Source organism: Ixodes scapularis, unplaced genomic scaffold (genome assembly GCF_016920785.2).
Source record: "Ixodes scapularis isolate PalLabHiFi unplaced genomic scaffold, ASM1692078v2 PGA_scaffold8__174_contigs__length_109621045, whole genome shotgun sequence".
NCBI classification, from domain to species: domain Eukaryota; kingdom Metazoa; phylum Arthropoda; class Arachnida; order Ixodida; family Ixodidae; genus Ixodes; species Ixodes scapularis.
The window spans coordinates 82,602,073-82,619,212 of NW_024609883.1; the positions used below are offsets into that span (position 1 = coordinate 82,602,073).

At 50.8% G+C, this 17,140-nt stretch overlaps 1 protein-coding gene across 1 annotated transcript; it reads right to left on the reverse strand.

Annotated features, from left to right (window-relative positions):
* Nucleotides 1–11,578: 11,578 nt before the first annotated feature.
* Nucleotides 11,579–13,063, reverse strand: LOC120843165. The gene is made up of 2 exons (XM_040214411.1): nucleotides 12,793–13,063; nucleotides 11,579–12,471 (listed from the first exon to the last, which is right to left on the reverse strand). The coding sequence occupies exons 1-2, from the start codon at nucleotides 13,061–13,063 to the stop codon at nucleotides 11,579–11,581; spliced, it is 1,164 nt and encodes a 387-aa protein (XP_040070345.1).
* Between the last annotated feature and the right edge of the window lie 4,077 nt (nucleotides 13,064–17,140).

The following is a 17,140-nucleotide window of genomic DNA, read 5'->3' on the forward strand; positions in this document are numbered from 1 at the left end:
ACGCACGAGCAATCTTATACTTTTACACGCGTGGGTTGTCTTGTCGGGTATGTGTCTCGCCGCTCAGCACGGTTTCCTCGTTTTGTTCTGACCACTTTTGCTGTAGACGTGAGGTCGGAGCGTAGGCAACTTGCTCCCTTACACGAGAACGGTCGCAGCCGTGCGCGTTTCGCAGAAAACTCGTGCAGAGAAAAACAAGCAAAGGACCAGGGGTGTCGATTTCAGACAGACAGACAAACAAATAATTTTATTGGGGTGCTGTGAAGCGCCGCCCTTAGAGCAGCACCGCGGGCCAATCTCAGGATATAGAAAAACGCCACACTGTTGAAGTGCCACCACACACGATTTGTTGCGTTGATGTACAGGTCTGGAAGGCGATAACATAGCAATCCGTTTGTTTTGAATCACACTAACCAAGGGGGGGGGGGGGGGGGGTCGCACCTTAATACTTAATTTACATGGCAGCGTAAAGGTACCTTAACTTAAGGTACCTGTAGTAAACGGCGTTCTTGATCACACGATAAATAAACGGAGCATTTTAAGTTGATGTCAAATGCTTTGCTGCTAAACAGCGAGAGGAGCACGCAATAAACAATTATTCCTTGAAATCGGTTTAACGCGCAGTTTTTGATTACTGTGTGTGAAATATCACATTTAAAACCTCAATATTATTTGTGTTTGCTTTTGCGGCACTTTATATTTTTTTTTTCTCCAAGTCTAAGGGCGCACCTAAATGAGTTTTGCTTTAAAACGTCCGACCCGTCTGGCCACGCCGGCCCTAAATCATCTGCGTTTACGAGTTTCCATTCCGATAGAGTACACTCTAATTCCGATGTGGGCGATTTTTTTCGGTTTAGCAGCTCCATTTTTTTTCCGCAAAAATCTCACAGAAGTAGCTAAATAGTGTCCGGCAGGAACGAACCACGTCGGGCTCTCACGGTTACGCCAGTCACGCCATCGAAAGAGATGGATGACAAGAAGAGTGGTTGTTTGGGCGAGTTGGTTTGACATCTTATACTATCTTGTGCGTAAAAAAGACGAGGACAAAAGCAGAGAAGAGGACACAACACCTTGTGTCCTCTTCTCTGCTTTTGTCCTCGTCTTTGTTACGCACAAGATTGTATAAGATGGATGACGACGAGGACGAAAGGTCCTGGGCGGGAGAGTTGGACGACTCGTCTACAACCTCGAAAAAGGCTCGTAGTGGACCATCGCTTTCGGGTTCGTAGCAGACTTTGTTTTCCACGTGCCGCCGCTGCTACCTGCTAGCTGGAGTATGCGTTCCTCGTTAATAAATTATTCCATCCTATTTGTGTTCACAATCCTTTGATTATTTGCTACTTATATATATTCAATCTGGTATAATGTATTGAACAAAGTATATTTATATATCTTGTTCAACAGCGGTGTGTATGTCTCTGTTTCCCCCTGTCTGTGTTTTGCCCCTATCGCTCTAGCTGACCGTTTACTTTTGCATTATGTACCAACTGGCTCAACTTCAGCCTGTTATATACCTGTGATTTCATTTTGAGTTCGTGGGTCCGAGGTTACTCCCTGTAGCTGTAAAAGGAGCTTGGCGAGCTCAGTTTATCGCAGGACCTCCCTTAGCCAAAGGGAACTTTATGCGTCGCGTGATTACGATCTCCAGCTCCCTTTACGACAGGTACCTGTGCCAAAGGTACCTACCTATACGCTGCCGTGTGAATTGGGTATGAGGCTTGTTCACACAGACCCGTTTTCTTACGTTACGTTATGAAAAGTCACCGGGAAATCTGTGCATCGTATTAAGCGTGGCTACCAATTCAACGAGATAGCCTGGCACGCGACATTCGAGGCACACATGTTTCGATGACTTAGACGTAACGTGAAAAAACGGTGCTGTGTGAAAAGTTGAACCGAGCTCAACTCCTTACTTTACGTTAGGACGAGCCTTGCGTCCTTGGTTGCCGCAGTAAACCACCGTCCTATAGGTCGTCGTCACCGAAACATTCGTGTTGAATGTCGCGTGCCGGGCTATCTCCTTGAATTGGTAGCCACGCTTCATACGAAGCACATATATCCCGGTGACGTTTCGTAACGTAACGCAAGAAAACGGGTCTGTGTGAACGAGCCTTTAAGTGTGAGCGTAGCAGAAGCTACGATAACGAGCTCTGGGATTTCAGCGTCCCTGCCAAGCACACGCGCTCGTGCATAGAAAGCACCGTTCAGGGCCACACGCTCGCGCTTGTGAATAGCATTGGCTGCGTCTAAAAAAAAAAAAACGAAGTATAATTTTTGTTTGCGCCGGTTGCAACGCCCGTCGGCCTTCTCCTTCTCATGTGGTATATGTTTGTTCCGGTGTCTCTCACTTTCCGTGTGCGTCCCGACCTCCTGTTCTGTGTTGGTCTGCTTTCTTTCGTTTGGTTTGTGGACGGTTTTAGTTTTGTTAACTTCTTTGTCTGACTGTGGCGTCCCCCCCCCCCCCCCCCCCCCCGGCCTTTTTTTTTTTTTTTTTTGTCGTTCGTCGTCTCTTCAATTTGTGGTTCCTTAAAGTAGAAATACACCAGCCTCATCGTCCCTCTCTGTCTTTGCCTACTTTCGTAAGCACGTCACTTCACCAACTAAGCTATCCATTCGGTAAACAAAACATTTCCCTTGGTTCCACGCGTCTTCCTGGCCGCCATCTGAAAACACGCAGGCTCCCTGGTGGACGCCATGAAGGGCACGGTCTAGGCCTTCCTGACGTCCTGACACAACCTCGCGTGCAGGCGAAAAAACAAAAACAAAAAAAAAAGTCGTCTACTTGAAGCTGGTGCGACGTTCCCAATACGTTAGAGTTTTTTCTCTTTTTTTGCGCACGAGCTTTGTATTTTTTACATTCTACGTCGTTCCATGTGTATTTTACAGACGCAATTTTCGTTCATTTATGTTTCACGTTCTACACCACAAAACTATTTTTTCTTGTCCGGAGGCAACGTTACACAGAAGAACAAAACAGTAGAGGAGCATACCCGTACATTCGACACGTACTTTTTACTTGATGCTCTATCCTAAACGCCTCGTGCAATGCCATCGATGACTTGGGTCCCATTGCGGTTGTCTAGCTCAAGCAATGAATCAGCAAAATCATCTCTCATAGCTACGTTCTCGCGTTTGAAAAGCACTAAAGAGAATTCGCAACTTTCACGACCTATAGGGGGCGCACTAGTGCCTATCAAAATGGCTGTCATCTGGATGATCGCCTTAGAACAGCGGTACGAGTCTCGGTCTACGACGCGTAAGTAATTCTAGTTTTGCTATATACGGGCACTTTTAGAGCCTTGCATTATTTTTCACGCCAGGAAGGTGTATACGCAAGCCCATTTATTATGAGACCAATCATCCAGGACCTAGGGAGCACGATTCTCACACCGCGGTACCACCATCGCTGAAAGTTGCGAATGTCTGAAATAAAGTGCAGAAGAGCTGTTATGGAACCAAACACATGGGGGACGCTTAAGCATCGCCTTTAATGGCGCGTTCACACTGGAAGCGGATCCGCGTTCGCAAAGCGGTTGCGGATGCGGTTCGCGAGCGACCGCGTTCAGACACACCGAGAGGCGGTTGGCGGTTTCTCGGCGATCACGCGTGATCTTTTGAGACTTTTTTCGTTTGGCAACCCTGTTTTAAAGTCCAAAATCTACTTTAATTCATAATCCAAAGCCAAAATTATGCTATTTTGTCACTCTGAAGGTTTTTCTCGGGAATGTTCGCACGCATCACGAGTTCAGGCAGCGAAAAAAAAAAAAAAAGAAAGGCATGGACCCGCCAAGCTCGCCTGTGATTCCCTCCAGAGCCGTGTATTGGGAGAGTTTGGCCAGTGGGTGGTGGCGACAAAGTCGCCGGAGAGGAGAAAAGCAAATGAAAAGCAGGAGAGCACCGAAGGAGCGAGAGAGAAAGAAGGCAGCAGAAAGGAGACGACCGCCATTTTTGGCAACGCTGTCGGAGACTGGTCGAAGAAGAGCACTGCTGAGGCTACGCGTCGTCTGCTACGGGCCGACTTCTTTTTCGCCTGAATAAAAGTTTGTGGCCATACGCCGAAAACTCTTGATTTATTAGCTTTTTAACCCACCGAGGAATAACAGAATGTCGTTTTCTTGCCAGAGTCGGCGATATAAAAGGGCAATAATCTCAAGATTTAGATGCCGTTCCCACGCATTCCGCCGGGAGTATGATCGAAGATGGCTGCCCTCCCTACTCAGGTGGGAGCAGCCGGGAGTTCAGGCGCATGCGCTCATGCCTCTCGCTCTACGCCGCGTGCTGATTGGCTCACTTGGGAGGAGAGCGTTACGGCGGCGAGATCATAGACTGATCAAACTCTCCCCATATACGGCTCTGATTCCCTCTACTTCGCCTACAAGCAAAACCTAGCTACTCGGGCCTTACTGACTCAGAACAGGATGCCCCCAACCTTTTTTTTTTTTTGAAGTGGATTCTTCCCGCATGAATAGCTTACCTTGCTTTTCCGGTTAGAGGGCCAGTTTCCCCCCCTCGTTCGCTCTTATCATTTCCGAAGTTGTAAGAGGTGGAACGGACCGTGGTGCGGGGGAATGTGTTCGGTGCTAGCCGGTCGTGGCTTCGTTGGTGGCGGACTCTCTTCTCGTCACTCGCTCGTCGATCGAGTCTACTGTTGTTTGACATTAAGCTCAAATAAACGCCGTATGGATTACCTCTGCATTGTCTGGTACGTACACTTTGTTCCTTGAGTATGTTTCCTTTATTTGCTTTTGCTAGATAGTAAACGTTACAGGTCGAGCTAGCGCAGGTATTCTGCCCGCTCCGCGGTAGTGCGTTGGCTTACGCAATCACGCTCACGACGTCTCTATCGGCCTTCATTTTGGTCATGCACGGTGTCGAAAGCTTTCAATAGTTCAAGCGACTATCGTGGGTAGAAAAGCTGACGTTTCGGTCGATCAGGGGCGGGTTCTGACGTTCTACGTACAGAGACTAACAAGGCAGCGATCTTCGGGCTGTGACACCCGGAATAATAAACGAACTCTTACCCGAACCAAATCACCGGTGCAAAGCCCCTTACAATTACGAGTCAATTATTTTCGCGGCGGACTCAAGTGACGGACGTGAACATACGTTTCTCTGTTGATTTGTCTGCAGTAACGCTAGGACTACAGCGCTTTGGACGCCTCACCAGCGACAGGTGCCATCTTGTTCCGAAAGTTACTGACATCACGTCAGCGTCGCGCTGTGATTGGTTACCACTTTGCGGTTCGGGAAAGCGGTTGGGAGAAATCGGTCCCGAAGCGGTTGGCAAAAAGTGCTCCAACCGCTCGATCTTATGGCGCATTCATGGCGCATTCACACTGGAAGCGGATCCGCGTTCGCGAAGCGGTCGCGAATGCGGTTCGCGAGCGACCCCGTTCAGACACACCGACAGGCGGTTGGCGGTTTCTTGGTGATCACGCGTGATCTGTCGAGACTTGCGTTGGGCAACCCTGTTTTACAATCCAAAATCCACTTTACTTCAAGATCCAAAGCCAAAGTTTTGCTATTTTGGCACTCGGAATATTTTTCTACGGGATGTTCGCGTGCATCACGAGTTCAAGGAGCGAAAAAAAGAAGCATGGACCCGCCAAACTCGCCTGCGATACCCTCGACTTCGCCCACAAGCAAAGCCCAGCTAGGCGCGCCTTGCTGACTCAGAACAGGATGCCCCCGACCTTTTCTTCGAAGTGGACCCTTCCCGCATGAATAGCTGACCTTGTTTTCGGGATAGAGGGCCAGTTTTTCCCCCCCGTTGTTGTTCGCTCTTATCATTTTCAAAGTTGTGGGCGGTGGGGCGGACCGTGGTGCGGGGGAATGGGTTCGGTGCTAGTCGGTCGTGGCTTCGTTGGTGGCGGACTCTCCTCTCGTCACTCGCTCATCGATCGAGTCTACTGTTTGTTTGACATTAAGCTCAAATAAACGCCGTATGGATTACCTATGCATTGTCTGGTACGTACACTTTATTCCTTGAGTAGCTTCTCTTTATTTATTTCATTAGTAGTAAACATTACAGGTCGATCTAGCGGTACCCTGCCCCCTCCGCGGTAGTGCGTTGGCTACGCAATCAGGCTCACGACGTCTCTGTCGGCCTTCGTGGTGGTCATGCACAGTGTCGAAAGCTCTCAATAGTTCAGGCGACTATCCTAGTTGGTAGAAACGCTGACAATTCGGTCGATCAGGGGCGGGCTCCGACGTTCTACAGGCAGCGATTAACAAGGCAGCAAGCTTGGGCTGTGGCACCCGAAATAATCAACAAACTCTTACCCGAACCAAATCACCGGTGCGAAGCCCGTCAAAATTACCGAGTCAATTCTTTTCGCGGCGGATTCAAGTGACGGACGTGAGCATCAAGTTTCTCCGTTGATTTGTCGAAAGCTAAGACTACAACGCTAGGACTACAGCGCCTTGGACGCCTCACCAGCAACAGGTGCCATCTTGTTTCGAAAGTCACTGACGTCACGTCAGCGTCGCGCTGTGATTGGTTGCCGCTTTGCGGTTCGTCAAAGCGGTTGGGAGAAATCGGTCCCGAAGCGGTTGGCAAAAACGCGCTCCAACCGCTCGATCCTATACTCTTTTTCACCTCAACTTGTGCACCGGCGAATTCTCCTCAAAGAGAATTGTATCAGTGCGCCAACCAACCAGAGTGCCGGGTGTCCTCACCCGCACTCCCACTGGGAGGAGTCAGAGTGCATGTTGACAGTTGATTCAGCCAGCGGGTTGCAAGCAGGTTTGTGGCGTGCGTATTCGTAGCGGTCGCTCAGGTCGCTCGCGAAAGAGCGGGAGTCTGTGCTATCAAACCGCACTGGCCGGCATCTCAACAGTTGCAAGGAAATGTGATGCATAGAAAACATGATTTGCAGCTATCGTCGCGCTTCGTCGCCATCGCTTTCAATCGGGCATGCGGACCGCGTTTGCAACTTCGCTGCCGCGCAACATTCGCGCTTTTTATGTTGCCTGGTATGTGACATGCCCTTAAGTTACGGTAGCGGTTTTATTGAAAAAGTTTATATTGTTTGCTTCTTGAACTGGTAGCTTGCGATTTCAGTCTCTCCAGCGTCAAATACCACGCCCGCGAACGGCTCTCTGCTGCACCGCGATAGGCATGCGAGATGTCCGACAGCATTTGGAAATGACTGGTAAAGTGCCAGATTGCTGTAACAGGCGGATTACTCAGCAGATTCTCAAAATAGTGTAAAACGTGTTTTCTGCAGCTGAAGTCGACTGCATCAAAGCCGGGAATGTGGAGTGGTGAGAATTGTGGTCTAATATGAGCACTTATACAATACTGTTGGTCTAATATGAGCAGTTATAGTAATATAATCAGTCAACAAGAAAACTGCAAGTATATCTACAAGGTTTATTGTTGGTAACAAGGAGCATACCACATTCATAGTAGCTCTGGTTCATGTTCTGTGTTCATTGCAGGCCACTGTCCACAGCTCCTCTAGCCCCTGCTTTTTTGCTGCGATGACATGTAGCATTCGAAGTCGAAAAATTGTATGATAAAATGGTGGATATAGACAGCATTGGTTGTTCTCTTTCCCCCCTCCCCCATGGTAAAACCCCCTAAAACGAACAATTTCGGTATTGTACTGTACTGCCCAAAACAGTTTCCTGTTACAATGCTTGCATTGTTTGTTCCCAGTTCTCTTACCTTCGAGAAAACAGATGCAGCTGTACTACATCTGGGCACTATAACTGACCGCCCCACATCCACTTATTTTAGTACGGAACTATGTCACTTCATTGCAGGTCTAATCCTTTGAATCACTATAAAATATTTCTGGGACAGCACCAGCATGCATTTGTGTATAGCGAATGTACTTGTGGCAGCTTTTGTTTGCAGTGCCACAGCCCTGCATCTTTGCGACTCATAACCTTCTTGAAGTTCGTATTTTGTACATCCCTAGGATGAACACAGGACAAACACTAAAAGGCCCTTTCGTGTTTGTCCTGTGTCCTAGGTTTACAATGTGATGTAAGCTCATGAGCCAAAAACTGGTAACACAAGCAAATTCTGTAGACCTGCACTGTTCAATTAGACCTCGGGCACTTCCTGTGTACTCTGCATTCAACGAACTGCATTTCTGGCGTCTTTGGGGCCAGGGGTGTTCTAAAATTTAATTCTGCTGTGCAAGTCTATTCTGTAACCTTTGCTGTACCCTTATTATGCTGTTATATTGTGTACGACAAGTGTGTATGATGTTTGTGATTGGGAGGGGGAGGGGGGGGCGGCGCCTCGTGAGGCAATTCTGTTTGCCTTTTGTGTCAGCTCTTGGGCAACGACTGTTTGTATGTTGTTGCCTAAATAAAGATTCAATCTAAGAGGAACTAGCAGATGCGTGCACACAAGCCGGTGTAAGCTGAAGACATGCTAAATCCCGCAATATTAGCCTGGGAGACGAGAAGGGAATGGAACGACGTCTTGAACATGGCTCGGTGTTTAATATTTCTGTGCAACATAACGGAGCCGACTCGTCGTGTTGCTGCAACAGTTCTCGAAGTGGCAGGGCTTCAATCAAGATGACGAGAGTTAGTCCACACAGGCAGGCCGCCTTGTTTTCAGAGAACGCTTCACGTAGGCTTCCGAAGCCGCCTCGTCGTGTTGCTGCAGCCGTTCTCGGAGAGGCAGGGTTGCATACCAGATGTCGGGAGTCAGCCCACACAGACAAGGCCGCCTTGCTTTCAGAGAAGGCTTCACGTAGGCTTCCGAAGCCGCCTCGTCGTGTTGCTGCAGCCGTTCTCGGAGAGGCAGGGTTGCATACCAGATGTCGGGAGTCAGCCCACACAGACAGGCCGCCTTGCTTTCAGAGAAGGCTTCACGTAGGCTTCCGAAGCAGTCTCGTCGTGTTGCTGCAGCCGTTCTCGGAGAGGCAGGGTTGCATACAGATGTCGAGAGTCAGCCCACACAGGCAGGCCGCCTTGTTTTTGGAGAACTCTTCAAGTGGGCCTCCGAAGCTGCCTCGTCGTGTTGCTGCAGCCGTTCTCGGAGAGGCAGGGTTGCACACCAGATGTCGAGAGTCAGCCCACACAGACAGGCCGCCTTGCTTTCAGAGAAGGCTTCACGTAGGCTTCCGAAGCCGTCTCGTCGTGTTGCTGCAGCCGTTCTCGGAGAGGCAGGGTTGCATACAGATGTCGAGAGTCAGCCCACACAGACAGGCCGCCTTGCTTTCAGAGAAGGCTTCACATAGGCTTCCGAAGCCGCCTCGTCGTGTTGCTGCAGCCGTTCTCGGAGAAGCAGGGTTGCATACCAGATGTCGAGAGTCAGCCCACACAGGCAGGCCGCCTTGCTTTCAGAGAAGGCTTCACGTAGGCTTCCGAAGCCGCCTCGTCGTGTTGCTGCAGCCGCTCTCGGAGAGGCAGGGTTGCATACCAGATGTCGAGAGTCAGCCCACACAGGCAGGCCGCCTTGCTTTCAGAGAACTCTTCAGGTGGGCCTCCGAAGCCGCCTCGTCGTGTTGCTGCAGCAGTTCTCGGAGAGGCAGGGTTGCATACCAGATGTCGAGAGTCAGCCAACACAGGCAGGCCGCCTGGCTTTCAGAGAACTCTTCAGGTGGGCCTCCGAAGCCGCCTCGTCGTGTTGCTGCAGCAGTTCTCGGAGAGGCAGGGTTGCATACCAGATGTCGAGAGTCAGCCAACACAGGCAGGCCGCCTTGTTTTCGGAGAACTCTTCAAGTGGGCCTCCGAAGCTGCCTCGTCGTGTTGCTGCAGCCGTTCTCGGAGAGGCAGGGTTGCACACCAGATGTCGAGAGTCAGCCCACACAGACAGGCCGCCTTGCTTTCAGAGAAGGCTTCACGTAGGCTTCCGAAGCCGTCTCGTCGTGTTGCTGCAGCCGTTCTCGGAGAGGCAGGGTTGCATACAGATGTCGAGAGTCAGCCCACACAGACAGGCCGCCTTGCTTTCAGAGAAGGCTTCACATAGGCTTCCGAAGCAGCCTCGTCGTGTTGCTGCAGCCGTTCTCGGAGAGGCAGGGTTGCATACCAGATGTCGAGAGTCAGCCCACACAGGCAGGCCGCCTTGCTTTCAGAGAAGGTTTCACGTAGGCTTCCAAAGCCGCCTCGTCGTGTTGCTGCAGCCGCTCTCGGAGAGGCAGGGTTGCATACCAGATGTCGAGAGTCAGCCCACACAGGCAGGCCGCCTTGCTTTCAGAGAAGGCTTCACGTAGGCTTCCGAAGCTGCCTCGTCGTGTTGCTGCAGCCGCTCTCGGAGAGGCAGGGTTGCATACCAGATGTCGAGAGTCAGCCCACACAGGCAGGCCGCCTTGCTTTCAGAGAACTCTTCAGGTGGGCCTCCGAAGCCGCCTCGTCGTGTTGCTGCAGCAGTTCTCGGAGAGGCAGGGTTGCATACCAGATGTCGAGAGTCAGCCAACACAGGCAGGCCGCCTTGTTTTCGGAGAACTCTTCAAGTGGGCCTCCGAAGCCGCCTCGTCGTGTTGCTGCAGCCGCTCTCGGAGAGGCAGGGTTGCATACCAGATGTCGAGAGTCAGCCCACACAGGCAAGCCGCCTTGCTTTCAGAGAAGGCTTCACGTAGGCTTCCGAAGCCGCCTCGTCGTGTTGCTGCAGCCGCTCTCGGAGAGGCAGGGTTGCATACCAGATGTCGAGAGTCAGCCAACACAGGCAGGCCGCCTTGTTTTCAGAGAACGCTTCAAGTGGGCCTCCGAAGCCGCCTCGTCGTGTTGCTGCAGCAGTTCTCGGAGAGGCAGGGTTGCATACCAGGTGTCGAGAGTCAGCCCACACAGGCAGGCCGCCTTGCTTTCAGAGAAGGCTTCACGTAGGCTTCCGAAACCGCCTCGTCGTGTTGCTGCAGCCGCTCTCGGAGAGGCAGGGTTGCATACCAGATGTCGAGAGTCAGCCCACAAAGGCAGGCCGCCTTGCTTTCAGAGAACTCTTCAGGTGGGCCTCCGAAGCCGCCTCGTCGTGTTGCTGCAGCAGTTCTCGGAGAGGCAGGGTTGCATACCAGATGTCGAGAGTCAGCCAACACAGGCAGGCCGCCTTGTTTTCGGAGAACTCTTCAAGTGGGCCTCCGAAGCCGCCTTGTCGTGTTGCTGCAGCAGTTCTCGGAGATGCAGGGTTGCATACCAGATGTTGAGAGTCAGCCCACACAGGCAGGCCGCCTTGCTTTCAGAGAACTCTTCAAGTGGGCCTCCGAAGCCGCCTCGTCGTGTTGCTGCAGCCGTTCTCGGAGAGGCAGGGTTGCATACCAGATGTCGAGAGTCAGCCAACACAGGCAGGCCGCCTTGTTTTCGGAGAACTCTTCAAGTGGGCCTCCGAAGCCACCTCGTCGTGTTGCTGCAGCAGTTCTCGGAGAGGCAGGGTTGCATACCAGATGTCGAGTGTCAGCCCATACAGGCAGGCCGCCTTGTTTTCAGAGAACGCTTCAAGTGGGCTTCCGAAGCCGCCTCGTTGTGTTGCTGCAGCCGTTTTCGGAGAGGCAGGGTTGCATACCAGATCTCGGGAGTCAGCCCACACAGGCAGGCCGCCTTATACGCAGAGAAGGCTTCACGTGGGCCTCCAGCAGTTCCCGGAGAGCACAATGGAAGAAATACTTTGCCACACTGCTTACATATTAAGTGGCTCCACACCTGGAATGTGTGGCTGGCCTGATCCAGAGACAACTTCATCGCAGCTTTCATCTTCATAGGAGTCGTCGCTGACATCTCCGGCATTGATTTCGATGATGATTGGTGCAACCTCTCTGTCCGACAGGCTGTCATTCTCCCAGAACTGCTTTTCCATCTTCTTAACATGCTGTATAGCAGCGGTCCAGTTGTCTATCGTGACATTCTTGATTGCCTGCTCTAGAAGCACCTTCACATCTTTTAGTTTGAAAGACGAGTTGCTTCGTGCAACCTCATTCTTCACTTGCCCCCAGATAAGCTCAATGGGATTCAGCTCACAATGATAAGGGGGCAGCCTAAGAACCGTGCACCCAACAGTTTCAGCACGTGTGTCCACTCGGTAGCTGAGGAACTTGTGTCGCACTTGGGAGACTAAAGAAATTAGTTCCACCTTGAGCATGTCTTTGTCCCAGTCAATTCCTTTTGAGCTTAGCCATTCTTGGATGACACTCTTGGTTGAAGATTTCGTGGGGACACACTCCACGCGTCTTGAGTGGTAGGAAGCGTTATCCATTACAATAACGCTTCCTGGCTCTACCTTGGTCAGGAACAAGTCAAACCAATGTTCAAACCTGTTGCCATCCATCTCGTCGTGGTAATCGCCCGACTTCACTCCATGAAAAATGTCGAGGCAACCTTCCACAAAGCCTTGGTCACCCCCAACGTGAGTGACAATCAGTCTGCTGCCTTTGCCAGATGGATTTTTGAGACCGGTGCTGAGGCCGCGATTTCCTGCGTCTCTGGCAGAACGCACCGTCGTGTCGACCCAGATCTTGTTGATGGTGTGTCCGGCGTTGACCCACGTTTCGTCAAGATAATAGATCGCCTTACCCTCTGCTCGAAACTTCAGGATTGAGCGGAGGTACTTCGCACGCCACACAAGGATGTCGTCCTTCTCAATGAGAAGAGAGTTGCGACTCCTCTTCTGCAGCTCGAACCCAATGTCATGCAAAAGACGGTACACAGTCGATGGACTCGGTTCCACGGCGACCTCATCATCCTTCAGCGCTTCAATGAGGGCTTCGCGTATCTTCGTGACGGTCGGGGTTTCGTTCCTTCGAAAGAAGCCGTGCACGCAGGACCGCAACGCAGACAGCACAAAAGAGTCGTACTGGACCAGGCGACGACGGGTGCCAACCGACTTTGGGCGCTTACCAGTTGGAGTTCGAAGGAGCCCGGAATTCGTGATGGCTTCCTTCTTTATGGCAACAACTGTCCGTGCTCCGACGACAGTATACTCAGACGTCAGCTGGTATAAGTCGTTCCTCAACCTGTCCGGGTATTGTTCTCGCAGCTTGGCGTACACGGAAAGAACCATCTGCTTGCAATCGCTCGAGAGCTTGCGTCCTTGCCGATGCTTCTTCCACAAATTTATAGGTGTCGTGGCGGCTGGCTTACGTCTCGACGGCGGTGGAGATGGAGCCATGGACACTACCTCAACGATATCCACAAAGGAAATACGCTGAATAATAAAACAGAACGATAAAGTTGTAAAAAATATCTGAACACGCAGAAGAAGAACGCAATCGGGCCGAGCGCGTCGAGCATTCGATTCCCCGACTACAACAACAACATGACGTCACCGAGTTAACCGGACGCGTTCGTAAATTCAACAGAAGTAAAGAAATAGACACTCAGGCTGCAAGTCTTGCGCCGTTTAAGTGGACAGTTTGACGGTACAATTGTTTTATTTGAGAGAAGATGTTAGCCAAGTCGGGAGTGCTGTATTTATTAAGAAAGCAATTCTGTTTGTGAACGACTCACTCTTCCGTGAACAAACGAACGCAGTCAGTAGGGCCTCAGTCACCACGCAGCGACTGCGTGCGATTCGTATTTTAAAAAGAATCACACCAATAAATTTGGACATATGAAAAATTATAGCTCAAAACGTGCTACATAATAAGCCCTATTTAAGATGATTGGATTATCACGATTACGACGCTCGTATAGAACTTTTTCTTTGTAGACACTTTTTTGTTTATATTTGATTCAAAAATGGCGGAGGAGCGCTTCGTGGTGGTGCGACGGTGACTGGCCAATGCGCGGCCTGTAGAGGTGGAGCCTCCGGTGCACAAGTTGGGGTGAAAAAGAGTATAGCCGCTTTGCGGTTGAGAACGCGCGGATCCGCTTCGCGAACGCGGATCCGCTTCCAGTGTGAACGCGCCATCAGACTGGAAGCGGATCCGCGTTCGCGAAGCGGTCGCGGATGCGGTTCGCGAGTGACCCCGTCCAGACACACCGAGAGGCGGTTGGCGGTTTCTCGGCGATCACGCGTGATCTTTTGAGACTTGCGTTTGGTAACCCTAGGGAGCCTTCATGTGCGCTTTGCTAGGGTGATGCCACCCTTTGTAATACCACTCGCCGACAAACCAGCAGCCATTTTGTTCCTCGGCGATAATTCGTGGGGCTTATAACCCTCCCAGAAACAAGCACCTTATCTCAGAAGTTCGGAGCAGCGTTGTGGAACCCACGGAGGGAGGATTAGCATTTTCCCTCTCGGATGGGGTTACCGATGGACACAAAGGCCACTTTTCGGCGCACGGGGAAACAATGAGAGAAACAAAATGGCGGTGGAAGAGGATGTGGGAAAGGGAAACAGGCAGTTGGCATCACTCTATGCGAAGCGCACATGAAGGCACTCTAGGTAACCCTATTTTACAATTCAAAATCCACTTCATTTCAAGATCCAAAGCCAAAGTTTTGCTATTTTGGCACTCGAAATATTTTTCTCCGGGATGTTCGCACGCATCACGAGTTCTGGCAGGGAGAAAAGAAGCATGGACCCGCCAAACTCGCCTGTGATTCTTTCGACTTCGCGCACAAGCAAAGCCTAGCTAGGCGCGCCTTGCTGACTCAGGAGTCAGAACAGGATGCCCCCGGCCTTTTCTTCGAAGTGGACCCTTCCCGCATGAATAGCTGACCTTGTTTTCAGGATAGAGGGCCAGTTTTGCCCCCTCGTTGTTCGCTCTTATCATTATCGAAGTTGTGAGCGGTGGGGTGTACCGTGGTGCGGGGGAATGTGTTCGGTGCTATACACTCCGTGCGACGCGACTGGCGCGCCGCCGCGCGGCCGGTACCGAAGGTAGGCAGTGAGAACCCTAGAGAAAACGAAACCGAAACCACGCCGCGTACGTTGGTACGCATTGAAGTCTGAGTGGTGCGGTTGCGCTGGGTTCACAGCATGAAGTGCTTGCTGCCTGTGCTGCGTCATTAAGTGCTTCAATAGTTATGCGTCGTATCTCGTGGAGACAAAGTTTGACAGTTTTTCACCTCGCCGATGTTTTGTGGAAAAGCGACAACGATGGAGCCGTGCCGTACGACGCGAGAAATTTGGTCTCCCGATCATGTCTGCCACTGTGTCGGCACGGCTGACATATTCTAGCTACACTGCCACTTTGCGCTCTGCGTTTGTTTTCGTACCAGTAACGCCTGCATCTGTTAGCGCCGATGGGACGAACTGAAACGCCATCCCACACTCGCGGGTATGCAGTGCCAATTTCGTTGGAGGAATGCCCTCCAAAGAAGTTTCGTCCCCATCGTCCGTGTCGATGATATTTCCGGACAAGTATGGCACGCAATCTGTACTTCACGAAGAAAGATTCGAACGGTAAAAAAAGTGACAAATATAAATCTAAAGAAAACAACAATGAAACTCGGAATCACTGTAGAATCGACGTTTGAGTATGGAAGTTTATGTGGTGTGCTTTCTTTCTTGATCAGCCTCCTTTTGGATGTGGAAACGCTGACACCCCGAGTCCTGTACACATTTTTTTTTCGCGGCTTTAGAGCCACCTATTGCAAAGTGGTTTGAACTGGAATTACCATCCACTGGTCCCTTCCTACCTGTAAAGTGTGCACCTCCCACGATGAGTGGTATTATCTGACAGCCTTTGACGGTCAAAGCCAGTTCCCATTTAGTTACGCCGCCCCAGCTAAATTTCCACCTGGTTTCGCTATGCCAACTCTTTTTGTTATAATAAGTGTTGTGCCAAGTGACGGTCATGTCAAAGTACATGTGCGCCGAAAATCAGCACCTCGCACAACAGGTTATTACACAACAGCAGACCGCAAAAGCCCTTGGCGGCCAAACCGTGTTTTGGCCGACAACTTTGTTTTCTCGGCTTTGGAACCACCTTTCGTAAAGTTGTTTCGATTGGAAGTACAGTCCACCCTAGTCCCTTCCTACCTCTCAAGTCTCCACCTCCCCCGACCAGTGATATTCTCTTGACAGCCTTTTCATGGTCAAACCCGGTTCCCATTGAGTTACGCCGCCCAAACCAAATTTTCACCTGGTTTCCCTATGCCACCTTTTCTTTTTGTATAATAAGTGCTGTGTCATGTTACTGTCAAGACCAAGCACCTGTGTGCCCAAATCTGCGCTTTACACAGCCCACTATAACACAACATTTCGGGTCGAATATTGGATATCCCGTACAGTTTTGTTTCTTTATTCATTAGAAACCTAACTTTCACACCTGCTGTCTTAAAGAAACTTGGCACTCTTCGTGCACAAACTTAGTGAACATCTCACTCGCCTCCAAATATCATCGTTCCAGCAGTCCTAGGTTTACAGCGACGAGCGAAATAAATTTCCCACCCAGAGCAATCAAGGCGGCGGCTGTCTTGTTTTTCGGAATTCGGCCGCAACTAGAGAAATTACCCCTAATAACGACTCAAACTCCATATATAAGAAGTGGAGAACAACTAGATGCCCTTCTTAGGTCTACCCCAGTACTCATGCAACGTCACCCTCAACTTATCGGCTCAAAAAGCAAAAGTTTCGTCCGTGCGCGCTTCCGCCGCCACAGCTTGGCATGCGAAAAGGCGCCGCAGGCTGCTGAACGCGCCTCACAGTCGAACGCCAGCTCCTCCGCTAGCGGCGCTGCGCGCGTTTTTCAAAGCGCCCCCTATAGTTCCCGCACGGAGTGTATAGTCGGTTACAAGTTAAGAAGGTAGTAGAAGCCCCTCCCCATAAGCGTGATGCGCCCGCTTCAGACGCCTCCGCAGTCGAGAAGATAGTTCGCTGAAAACGCCCCTTCTACTTCAATGGATGGATATTGACTACAGACAGACCTTGTAGCGGGCGGCAGCTTGCGCCACCTAGCCGAGACAAATTACTCGCTCCGGAAGGTTGACGTAAAAAGAAGGCTTCAGTGCAACGAAAATTGTAACTTTTATAAGTAATGCATATATGGTTGTTGGTTTTAGCTTGATAACCTTCCTACTCGAATTAGGTACATTCCGTGTATTTTCTGCGTTTGTTAAAAAAAACCTGCGTTTCGGGTTTTGAAAGTTTCTGCGATTCGCGTTTTAACAATGCCGAAGTCGCCGTTTTCCGTTATGAATCCCAACGTGGAGACAGCGGAATGCGATTCCTCCGATTCTTCTTCGTCGAGAGAGTCTGGTGCAGCCTCGCCGCCTACGCCAAGGCGCCTCTACAAGAAGCATAAGAGCGGCGATGTCCTCAACCGAGCTGCACGGCACACTGTTAGAAAATTCCATC